Raw genomic sequence first — 12,709 nt, 5'->3', positions numbered from 1 at the left:
TTTGTAAGAAATGCATGTAAACTTTTATATCAATAAATCTAATGCCACCCGGTTTCTAAAAAAAGTATATTATATTTGATTTACTTTGGATATTTATGACAGTAAATATGTTAAGTTTTTTCAAAAAAACTAAATAGTTTAAGTATGAAATATTTGGCTCTAATAGTATATTTTATGATGAATCTAATAATATTTATTTGATATCGGCCCTGTTCGCTTCTCTTATAATCCGTCTTTTTCAGCTTGTTTTTTCAGCCGGAACAATATTTTTCTCTTACAACAAATCAGCCGGAACAGTGTTTCGGCTTATTTTTTCAGCGAAGCGAACGGAGCCATCATAAATATTAGTTTTTTCATATAAAAATAGTTTATCTTAAGATTGTTTGATTTACGATATGAGACTGATGATGTAGTATATATGACTTTTGTTATCCATCTGGCCAGCCCATATTAAGGGGGTGTTTGGTTTCTACAGGAAAATTTTAGTCCCTGTCCTATCGGATGTCTGGACACATGCATGAAGTATTAAATATAGACGAAAAAATAACTAATTGCATAGATTGTGACTAATTTGCGAGACGAATTTTTTAAGCCCAATTAGTCCATGATTTGACAATGTGGTGCTACAGTAAATATGTGCTAATGACAGATTAATTAGGCTTAATAAATTCGTCTCGTAAATTAGTCTTCATCTATGTAATTAGTTTTATAATTAACTCATATTTAGTTCTCCTAAATAGCATCCGAACGTCCGATGTGACATGGACTAAAATTTAGTGCACGGAACCAAACACCCCCTAAATTCCATATGCAAAAAAGATTCTAGTTAACACTTTTGCTATCATAAATATTAGTTAACTGGTGTTGTACGAACAAATAAATAAACAAAAACGTCCATGTCCTTGCCTGGCTGGCGAGTACGAAGCAAACTCATATGCTAATGTCTGGAGAGAAAATAAAAACATCACATCTCTGCTGTGTATTTATATAGTACTACTCCTATACAACTGTAGATGCGTCCCCTGTCCAGTGGCAAACCGCCGTATGCATGTGGCCTCATCATATGCTAATCAGTGACCATAACTGGCCATCACCTTGGCAGATGACAACATATAAAACTCGCACGGTACTGAAATATAGTTTCTCGCTAGATTCTTGCCGAATTCACGTGTAAGATCTAACATTCTACGTGGCACGTTCTGCTTTGAGATGGCAACGGGAAATTCCCCGTCGGGAAATGCCTCTCCATCCCCGTCCCCGTAGGGAGAAGAAGTCCCCGTCCCCATCCCCGTCCCGCCAAAGCTTACGGGACACTTTCTCCCCCATCCCCGTCCCCACATGTGGAAAATTCCCCGTCGGGATCCCCGTCCCCGCCAAAGCTCACGGGCTCAATCTATTGTGTGGTCATGGAAGATCTTGAGAAGTGACGTGAAGGAAAAATCCATGGCGCCGGTGACAAGTAAGTCTTATCTGAAGCTCCAGTGCCTACCTGCTTCAAGAAACCACCGTTGGCCTAGGAGACCCGCGCTGCACCCATTGCTGCCTGTGGGTGCCGCGCGCTGTTGCCGTTAGGGAGCCACACGTGATGCTCCTCTGCTACCGCTGGGGAGCCAGACGCGGATGCGCCGCCGCTGTTGGAGGGTCGCGCGGGTGCTCCCATGGGGTCACCTTGTGGACTGCAGTAGCGCATGGGGTGTGGTGCAGGTGACATGCAGCTAAGCAATGTGGCGGCGGCGGGCGAGACAGGGAGAGGAGAGGACGAGGACTGGGGGGCAGTTAATTTTTCTGTTGCTTATATATGTATGTTCGACTTGGGCTTTGATGGGCCGAGTAAACAGGCTGGCTTTGAAAAACGGGGACGCGGGGAAACGGGGACAGGGGACAGTCTACCAGACCCGGCCGGCCCCGTTAGACCCGACGAAGGAAAGATTTCCTACCATTTAAATCCCCGTGAGGGGTTAATTAATCCCATCCCCGTCCCCTAATAGGGGAATTCCCCGCGGGGAATCGGGGATCGGGGCCCATTGCCATCTTTAGTTCTGCTCTCCACCAAAAAGATCTTGAGCTTTCATTTGTATATATGCATATATATAATATGTACTTCGATCGAAACATTGCAAAAATATATATAGATTGGTCTGAAAAGATCTGTTAATAATACTTGTTCAAATTTGCATATATTGCAATAGAAAACCATAGTGAAATCTATGTTCTGTAGACCATGTGGCTGTCTAGAAGAACTTATGGTTTTAGCGACGTCCTGCAAGGGAATTATTGTATCTCTGATTGTGCAAAAGGGATTATCCATTTTATGTTCAGTTGAGAGCGATGGGTCCATCTCTATTTTTCTGTTAGGTTATCAAGCCAAAAGATATATAGATATTTAACACCGTCAGTCACTGTCAGCTATATTTGAGGCTGCTACGTACGTGTAGAGTTTGTTCCAAGGTTCATCTTTTCCGTGATAGGCTACGCATGCAAATTAGTTAATTTAAGAAAATCTATAAAAAGTAATGGCTCAAATTGTTTAAGATATATTATCTAGTATATAGTAGGTACAGTGAATACCGTAGCATATGCAACCAAACACATAGTACAACAATCATAGGAACATGGACAACAAGGTGGTGAGTTTGCAACATACCAATCGTGAAAGGACAAAGATTCTTGACAAATACAATGATCCAAACTGACACATGTTTTCACTTTCGCCGACTCGTGAGGGGCAGCCTGGCATTAGGACTAGAACTAGATTGTTTTGCCCTAAACAAGGACTATAGCCAGTTTTTTATCACAGTGCTTAAAACAATTCAGATCGGAGAGGTTAGCTGCAGGTCAGTGGGATCCCACCAGCGATGTCGACGGGCATCGTTTTCCCCTGATCCTTGGGCATATCCAGGAGCTAGCGCCAATTATTTATAGATAGTGAAGAAAGGCAAAGGGGTGCTGAGAGCTGCTGCTTGCCTGCTTCATATATAGGCTGTCCATACATAGAACGTACTAGTTCGCTTTAAAGCCCACAATCCTTCGGTTGCTCATCGCTTACAGAATACTACAGATGAAGCGCGCGCTAGCGGAGACAAGGGTAGCCAACTTTCTGGGAGCTGTGCATGATGCATCCGATTCAGAGGGAAATGATTGAGAGAAGTGAGAGAATAAGACGACATGGCGTGATGTTGTTTCGGCTCATATCCTTCTTGAGTGTATCATCGGGAAAGAGGCGATGAGCCGAACCAATATCACTCATGTATTCTTCATTCATAACAGAACTCTCCACTGCTGGCACACTGTCACTGGTAAGTGGATCTCGATAGATCAATTTTGGCCTTGTGCCAGCGTGTCTTGATTTGTTATTTCTTATGCTGAATGACTGCTTGGCCGAAGAAACTAGCTGAATAGAGCTGTGTTTTCTTCCTTCGAATTGGTTGTTCATCTATATCCCCAAAACGGCCACTGCGTTTTTTATTTGCATCTTACCGTTCTCCGTATTGGAGACACACATCCGTACCTTACATATTTTTCCGACGAAGACATGCATATATCTTGTTTTCACAGGAGTTCTCTTCTGCATTTGTGATTAGGTTGTTAAAGTATGTTTGGTAAGCTTCACCTGTCCGATTCTTAGCTCCAGCTTCTCCATTCTCTAGTGGAATGATTCTGGTAAGGGAGCATGCACTACTGGAAACTGTACTTTCCCGAGTGCCGGAGACTTTGTCGAGTGCTTTTTATCGGGGCACTCGGCAAAGCAATATTTTGCCGAGTGCCGCATTCGGTAAAATAAAGCACTCGGCAAAGGTGGCTTTGCCGAGTGCCAGGCACTCGGCAAAAGTCCCACTCGGCAAAAGGTGCCCGGCCCGTGACGGCGGCCACCTGCCATCAGATTTTGCCGAGTGCCTAACGGATGGCACTCGGCAAATTTTTTTTTAAAAAAAAACTTATTTTGCCGAGTGCCAGTCCCAGACACTCGGCAATTTTTTTTAATTTTTTAAAACTTATTTTGCCGAGTGCCAGCGTCAGGCACTCGGCAAATTTTTTTTTATTTTTGAAAATCAACTTTGCCGAGTGCCCCCTGGGCCGGCACTCGGCAAAGCCCACTTTGCCGAGTGCCCCCCATGGCACTCGGCAATTTTTTTTTGATTTTGCGCCCAAAGTTTTTTCTGTGGCCTTGTGACAGTATTTCAAACTCTATTTTAAAATTTGGGGTAATTTTGACTTTTTTTATATATTTCATTAGTTTATTTCGTTTCGTCGAATTTTTTGGTATATTTCAAATTTGAACTGCAGGTACATAGAATAATGGACTTTGGTCATCCAAAAATTGATACTCATGATATTTAGGGTATGTTTAGGCCGTATCCAGGAACTCACATGAAATCTCGAGCATCTCGTTGACGTAACATGTCGAGGTACTTGCCGGAAATGTGATTTTAAATTATATAAAATGCAAACGAAGTTCAAAAATCACAAAACTTGTCGAGGCGTCGTGTTATCACATATGGAGGCTGTGGTAAAAAATTGTGAATGTTTCGAGCAAGTTGTGACGTCGGATGCCAAAAACCCAAACATCTCCACATGTGGTGTCTGGGTTTTTGGCATCCGACGTCACAACTTGCTCGAAACCTTCACAATTTTTTACCACAGCCTCCACATGCGATAACACGATGCCTCGACAAGTTTCGTGATTTTTGGACTTCGTTTGCATTTTATATAATTTAAAATCACATTTCTAGCAAGTACCTCAACATGTTACGTCAACGAGATGCTCGAGATTTCATGTGAGTTCCTGGATACGGCCTAAACATACCCTAAATATCATGAGTATCAATTCTTGGATGACCAAAGTTCATTATTCCATGTACCTGCAGTTCAAATTTGAAATATCCTAAAAAATTCGACGAAACGAAATAAACTAATAAAATATATCAAAGAAAAGTCAAAATTGCCCCAAATTTTAAAATAGAGTTTGAAATACTGTCATAAGGCCACAGAAAAAAATTTGGGCCCAAAATAAAAAAAAATTGCCGAGTGCCATGGGGGGCACTCGGCAAAGTGGGCTTTGCCGAGTGCCGGCCCAGGGGGCACTCGGCAAAGTTGATTTTCAAAAATAAAAAAAAATTTGCCGAGTGCCTGGCGCTGGCACTCGGCAAAATAAGTTTTAAAAAATTAAAAAAAAATTACCGAGTGCCCAAGGCTTACACCGGGCAAAATATGTTTTTAAAAAATAATAAATTTTTTTTGCCGAGTGCCCCTTTCTGGAGCACTCGGCAAAGGCCCAATAGAAAATGGGCCGCCGACCCAAAATCCCCCCCACCCTAGAACCCTATCCGCCCGCCCGCTCTGCTCGGTCCCGGCGCGCACATCCTCAGCCCGCTAGCGCCGCCACCCCCGCTCCGCCGCGTCGGCGCGCCCACGCCAGCGAGCCCCCGCCACCGCGCGCCCCCGCCCCTGCATCGCCCGCCCTCGAGCATCCCCCAGCCCGGCCGCGCCGCCCGCCCGCTCTGCTCGGTCCCGGCGCGCGCATCCCCGGCCCGCCAGCGCCGCCACCCCGCTCCACCGCGCTGGCGCGCCCCCGCCCCTGCATCGCCCGCCCCCGAGCACCCCCCAGCCCAGCCGCGCCGCCAGGCCGCGTGGCTCCCAAGCGCGCGCCGCCGTTCGCGCGTGCTGCCACCGCCGGCGCGCGCGACCGTCCTCCCCTGCACGCGCCGGCCCCGCGCGCCCCCATGCTCCCCTGGTCTTACCGTCGGCTTGGAAGAAGGAGGAGGAAGCAGCAGTAAGAAGAAGGGAGGAGAAGAAGGAAGAAGAAGGAAGAAAAAAGAGGAGAAAGAAAGAGAAGGAAAAGGAAGAAGAAGGAGAAGGAAAAAAGAGAAGAAAAAGGAAGAAGGAGGAGGAGGAGAGGAAGGAGGAGGAGAAGGGGAGAGGGGGAGGAAGCCGAGGTGGAGGGGAGGAGGAGGTGCCTTGGCCGTCTTCTCCGCGTGCCCGTCCCGTCGACGTCCCTACTGTCATCGAACCGCCTACGAGCGCGGGCAAGGTATATCCACCCTTTCTCTGCTCGGCCTTCGTGCCGCTGTGCTTATCGGCCTTCGTGCCATTTGTGATTGTCGGCCTTTGTGCCGTTGTGATGTCGGCCTTTGTGCCGATGTGCTTATCGGCCTTCGTGCCATTTGTGATTGTCGGCCTTCGTGCTGTTGTTTTTTGCAGGTTTTGGAAACCTCCCCGTGCAGGGGAGGTGTTGTCAAAATTTTGAACTTATAGTGCCGTGTTTCTTCTTTTGCAGAGCAGGGCCTATTGGAGGTGACCTGGAGGTCCCCGATCGTCTTCGTCGGTGTCGCGGGTCTGCCTGCACTGCGTCGCCTCGCCACTACGTCGACTCGCCACTGCCTCGCTAGCCTGACTTCACCGACACCCTAGGTATAAATCACCTCTTTTCCGCTTGTCTGTCATCGTAGATCGGTGTAGCCTAGTTAGGCATCTCCCGTCTGAAAGAGATATCTTTGGAGGTATGCAGATCTTTGCATATCTGCGAGTGTTTCTGTTTCGGATTGTCCACGTTTTTTGGACAGCCCGCGGATGCGTAGATGAGTTAGTTTCCAAGGTCTGCTCTGGTCTGAGATGGTGTTTTGGCATCACCCCCCTGTTGTTCTTTGGATACACACTCTCCCTTGTAGGACGTGTATCAGGAGAACAGCAGGGAGGTGCTGCCGAAATTCCATCTCGGATAGGAGCGGAGCATGGAAACTAACCTCATCTACGTATCCACGGGTGGGATTAGGACCTATACTCACCTATTAGAGAGTAGGGACACCGCGTAGATGCAATTGATGGTGACTCATATGTGCTGATACGTCTATTAAAGGATGGAGGACCGTGAGTGGATGTACACGCTCTGGAGAGACGAGCACGATTACGACTTGTTGTTTATAGTCAAGGTCGAAGAATTCTTACAGCATGCATTTGGCGAGAGTGCTGGAGGCCATTCTCTAGTGGTTTGTCCATGCAGCGGTTGTGACAACAAAAGAAGGAAAGATAGGTTAACTATGGGTAAACATATTGTGAAGTTTGGATTTACTCCGAGCTACCACCGGTGGATCCACCATGGTGAAGCCGATCGTATCAGGGAGGAGGTGGTGAGACCATGGCTCGAGGCTTTCAATGATGATGTCGGGGTAGCAGACATGCTGGATGACATGCACCAAGCTCAGTTCACTGAAGGACGTGACAAGGAGGAGATGGAGGCTACCGCAGATGCCTTCTACCTAATGTTGGACTCAGCACAGAGACCCCTTCACGATCATACTAATGTTTCTCAGATGGATGCCATTGGTCGCGTAATGGGGTTGAAGGCCGAGTTAAACCTAAGTCAAGAAGGCTTCAACAAGATGGTGGCCGTGTGCAGCGATATGCTACCGAAGACACACATTATGCTGAAGAACTTGTACAAGTCAGAGAAGCTCCTTCTTGCACTTAAGATGTCATATGACAAGATACATATGTGTCCGAAGGGGTGCATCCTATTTAGGAAAGAACACGTGGATGCAAAGTACTGCCCAAAGTGTAAATCCTCTAGGTATGTGGAGGTAGACTTAGGCGATGGTCAGAAGAGGCAGCTTAAGATCCCCATGAGAGTCCTACGACACCTTCCATTCCTGCTGAGGCTCCAACGGCTATTCATGACCGAGGAATCCACGAAACAGATGACATGGCACAAAAATGGCACACGATACAATCCTGAGAAGATGGTACATCCCTCTGATGCTGATGCATGGAAGTACTTCAATTCATGGCATCCTCTCAAAGTAGAGGAGGCTCGTAATGTACGTGTCGTGCTGGCAATAGATGGGTTCAATCCATATGGCATGATGGCTGCACCATACATATGTTGGCCTGTGTTCGTCATCCCCTTGAATCTCCCCCTCGGCGTCTCCTTTCAATGGCATACCGTGTTCCTGTCGTTGATAATCCCTGGACACCTAGGGAGTAATATGGGTGTCTTCATGGAGCCTGTGATAGATGAGTTGATTGATGCTTGGGTCAAAGGGGTGTGGACATACGATCGAGCTACGAAGACTAGCTTCAAAATGCACGTCTGGTACCACTACTCCCTGCATGACTTCCTGGCGTACGGGTTAATGTGCGCCTAGTGTGTTCAGGGGAAGTTCCCATGCCCAATATGCAAGGAAGCTGTGAGGTTCATATGGTTGAAGAAGGGTGGCAAGTATTCATTGTTTGACAAACATCATCAATTCCTCTCTCTTGACCATCCATTCAGAGAAGACATCAAGAGCTTTACGAAAGGTGTCAAAGTGATGGACCCTAGACCGCACTTGAGGACTGGGGTGGAGGTTCATGCTCAGATAGATGCTCTCGTGCCCAACAAAGATGGTGGTTTCATGGGATATGGTGAGCAACATATGTGGACTCATAAGTCCAGCTTGATGAGGCTCTCCTATTTTGATGACCTCCTACTGCCCCATAACATTGATGTCATGCACACTGAAAAGAATATTACCGAGGCACTTTGGGCAACGCTCATGGACACTGATAAGTCTAAGGACAACCCTAAGGCTAGAGTGGACCTAGTGACGTTGTGCGGTAGGCCAAACCTAGAGATGCGGCCTTCTGCAATAGGAAAGCAGTGGAGAAGGCCTAGGGCCCCCTATGTCTTGAAAATTGATCAAAGGAGAGAAGTACTTCGATGGATCAAGAATTTAATGTACCCTGATGGGTATGCAGTGAATCTGAGCAGGGGAGTGAACTTAGAGACTCTATGAGTCAATGGGATGAAGAGTCATGACTACCACATATGGATTGAGCGCATACTTCCGTCGATGGTTCGAGGCTATGTCCCTGAGCATGTCTGGCTAGTGCTGGCAAAGTTGAGCTACTTCTTTCACCAGCTTTGTGCCAAGGAGCTATCTTCGACCGTCATTACAGAATTGGAAACTATGGCACCAGAGTTGGTCTGTGAGCTTGAGAAGATCTTTCCACCCGGCTTCTTCTTGCCGATGTAGCATCTGATTGTGCACCTCCCGACCAAGGCACGATTGGGGGCCCATGTAGGCCCGTTGGTGCTATCCAATCGAGCGATGTCTAAAGACTCTTCCCAAGAAATATACAAATAAAGCCAGAATTGAGGCTTTCATTGCAGAGGCAAGCATTCGGGAGGAGGTTACAAACTTCACGACATCCTACTACAAGCTGAACCTTCCTAGCAAGCATAATCCACCCCCTCGTTACAATGCTGGCAAAGTTGAATCGACCCTCAGCCTTTTCAAATGCCAACTAGGCAGCGCAAGTGGATCGACCCCCAAGAGATTGGATCCAGAAGAGTGGTGCAGAATCACGCTATATGTGTTCACCAACCTTGTCGAGGTTGCGCCATTCATTAAGTAAGTTCTCAACGAACTTGTTTCAATACGACGTCACTATTCTATATCGAAACCCATTGATTCTCTTTGGTATAGGGAATTTGTTCGTCAAGAGTGGCATCAATCAAGGGATCCTACCCCACACGAACATGATACCCTTCTTTCAGAGGGTGCAGGAGCTAGGAGGCATGATTTCATTTCTTGGTTCAAACAAAAGGTCGTACGTTCGTCGATATTCCTTAGTAGCTCGTACGTTCCAATAGTATAACGATGTATCATGCTTGAGCTTGCAGGCGCAAACCAATGCGTCCATGAGTGACGAGTTGAGACAGGTTGCAAATGGCTTCAAGTTAAGGGTGAAGTCATATACCGGTTATGACGTGAACGGATATCGCTTCCACATGTCAAGACACGAGCAGACTCGGCCTGGTCGGAAAACCACAAACAACCAAGTTTTTACGCTGGGCACTAATGGCATCGAATACTATGGAATAATTGAGGAGATCTATGTACTTGAATACGAGGGTCGGGTACCTCTTACTCCTGTCATATTCAAGTGCTACTGGTTTGATCCTACACGAACAAGACGGACCCCTCATCTTGGGCTAGTCGAGATTAGGCATGATTCTGTCTATAAAGGAAAAGATGTCTATATTGTGGCTCAACAGGCCATGCAGGTGTATCATACGCCATATGCGTGCCAAGATAAAGACCATCTTAAGGGTTGGTCTATTGTGCACCAGGTATCTTCGCACGGTAAACTACCTGTTCCAAATGATGAAGATTACACCTTCGACACAAACACATATGATGGAGACTTCTATCAAGCAGATGGGCTAAAGGGAGCTTTGAGATAGTCTTACCCGGTGTGACGACTGCCATGGAAGTAGACAATGAAACGGTTGATGACGAGGACCCTGGAGATGTAGTGCTAAATCCGAAGGACATTCAAATGCTTGAGCGATTCCATTTAGGCAAAAACAATGAAGAAGACACAGAACCTTCAAATAGTGTTGCCCATTTGGACAATTTTGACAGTGATGATGAGACCTATGACCCCAATCATGAAGATTATTCCTAAACCATGTAATACTATGTTTTTTATTAAATTTTGTTATGTTTATTCATTTTGAACTATTTGACATGTATGTACTAACGCTTGTTGTTCATTCTTTGTACATTGCAGGTGATAGAACAAAGATGGTGGGTAACCGTTCACCAAGGCAGGTGCTCTCGGTGTACTAGAGGCTACGCCCTCCTGATGGAGGCGAGGGGACGTCTTCGCCCCCAGTGGCGAGAGCAGGCCTGGGTCACCCCAGCACGGGGAGGGGGAGGGGGAGGGGTAGGGGCCAAGGTCGCCCTAGGAGGGACCCACCTCCTCCCCCGGTTCTTGACCAGCTAGAGGACCCGTCTCCTACCCCAGAGGACCACGTGGCGGCCACGGGCATGACCATAGACACTCTGTCGGGGGACGAGGGGACTCAGCAGATGGAGGACAGTTCTGCTCAGTTGGCTCCCTACCTGCGAGGTCCCACAAGCCTTCCTCCAGTTCCGCTTCCTAACCGACGCCCACTGGTTCGTCCTATGGGAAGAAGGTAAGTAACTATAGATGTTATCACTAGTACTTCATATAATATGTTGAAAATCAAAAGAGAAACTAATAATTTTTCATAATCACTTATGCAGGGGCTGGCTAGTTCTGTCGGGTGCTCTTGACCCCCCACGCACCCCCGCTACCATCCTGGGATGTCTATGTAGGAAACATTTCCCCGGCCTTGTGGACTTGAAAGAGGGGAGGTGGGAGCCGGCCTAGTCGTGTGACAGGTACAAGCTCAGCTCGGATGACGAGCAGGACAACAAGCAGGAGCGGGTTTTGTCGGACTTTTGGGTAAGCGTCTCACAACATAGCTCAATACATCTCCACCATTGCTTAAGTCTTTTATTGAAATAATGAACGGATACATCGTGTTTGTATGCAGAGGTACTTCAAGGCCGAAGAAGGTAGAGAGACCCTGGCGGATCAAACAACACACAGAGCCTATAAGAAGTACGTCGGTGACATGATTCATGAGGCGTGACTCTAGGCCCACGTCGACTACTATAGGTCCATCAAGAAAGAGCTCCTCAACAAAACCGGCGCAAGAAAGGTGGCGCTGACCAAGGAGCAGTACCTTCAGGTAGGTGAATAATATTGATTCGTTTTGAGATTTAGTAGGTCCAGAATTGATCTTCTTATATGTCAAACACTTGATGATGTGTAGGTGCTAGCCTCGTGGTGCATGTCGTATAGATCGGCATGGTCGAGGATCGTGGACAAGTACCTTGACCCGGTGTACATCGCAAAGCACAAGCAAGGCAAGCGGAAGCGGGCACTGAGGACCGCTCCAACTCACCACCAAGGCAGCCGCAACCTCCCCGCATTCAAGCGGGCACTTGTACGAGATGTCATTTATCTATTCTAACACTCAATTTTGCTTGATTTCTAATCATCTTGCCGTCTTTCTTGCAGGAGGTGGCACAGCCGGACGTGCTGGTGTCAGAGTTTGGGGCATGGGCTGTGTCCCACATGGGCCTAGTGAAATCTAGTGTCGTCTTCAACCTGGATGCCCCTGCCCAGGCTTACTCTGACCCGAGCATCCGCGCTAAGGTCAGAGACTACACGGAGGCGGTTAGGGCGCTCCATGGCTCAGATCACAATCTAAGCATTGAGCCCCTTGAGACAGAGGTGATCGTGAGGCTGGGGCAAGGCAGGAAGCACGGGCGGTTGTGGATTGCAGATGGCGCCGACTCCTCGAGCTCTGCACCCTCTCTCTCTGACGTGAGGGCACGGAGCACGACCAGAAGCCTTCCCATACGTGCACGGCCTACTCCAACACTATCGTGGGTCGATGAACTTCAGGTAATTCTGGTTTCACTTGTCGTACATTGAACGTTACACACATTGATCAAATTTGCAATACTGAAACATGTGATTGAAACACTACATGCCGAGCTAGCAGAGACAAGGGAGACGCAAGCGCACCTGACCGCAGAGCTGGAGGCCACGAAGAAGCAGATGGCGGACATATATCAGATCATGCAAACCATCGGGCAAGCATCTGGTGTCCAAGTGCAGTTGCCAGCTCCAGCTCCGGTTCGACACTTCACTCCTGTGAGTATGAAAGTTTAATGTGTTCGTACCGTTGGGATTGTCGGCCTTCGTGCCGTTGTGATTTTCGGCCTTCGTGCCGTTGGGATTGTCGACCTTCATGCCGTTGTGATTATCGGCCTTCGTGCCGTTGTTTCTTGCAGGTTGGAAACCTCCCCGTGCAGGGGAGGTGCTGCCAAAATTTTCAATTTTGAGT

The 12,709-nt window shown here is 47.5% G+C and overlaps 1 protein-coding gene across 1 annotated transcript; it reads right to left on the bottom strand.

Annotated features, from left to right (window-relative positions):
• Positions 1-5,362: 5,362 nt before the first annotated feature.
• Positions 5,363-5,722, bottom strand: LOC136470032 (uncharacterized). Its single transcript, XM_066468006.1, has one exon. It carries the CDS (start codon positions 5,720-5,722, stop codon positions 5,363-5,365), a length of 360 nt encoding a protein of 119 aa, XP_066324103.1.
• Between the last annotated feature and the right edge of the window lie 6,987 nt (positions 5,723-12,709).

Source organism: Miscanthus floridulus, chromosome 8 (genome assembly GCF_019320115.1).
Source record: "Miscanthus floridulus cultivar M001 chromosome 8, ASM1932011v1, whole genome shotgun sequence".
NCBI lineage: Eukaryota > Viridiplantae > Streptophyta > Magnoliopsida > Poales > Poaceae > Miscanthus > Miscanthus floridulus.
The sequence above is the reverse complement of the archived record's forward strand: the minus strand, read 5'-3'. Positions and strand labels throughout refer to the sequence as shown.

Bases quoted from the DNA above. Each gene is read 5' to 3' on its own strand.
- LOC136470032 (XM_066468006.1), bottom strand. From the start codon at position 5,722: ATGGGGGCGCGCGGGGCCGGCGCGTGCAGGGGAGGACGGTCGCGCGCG.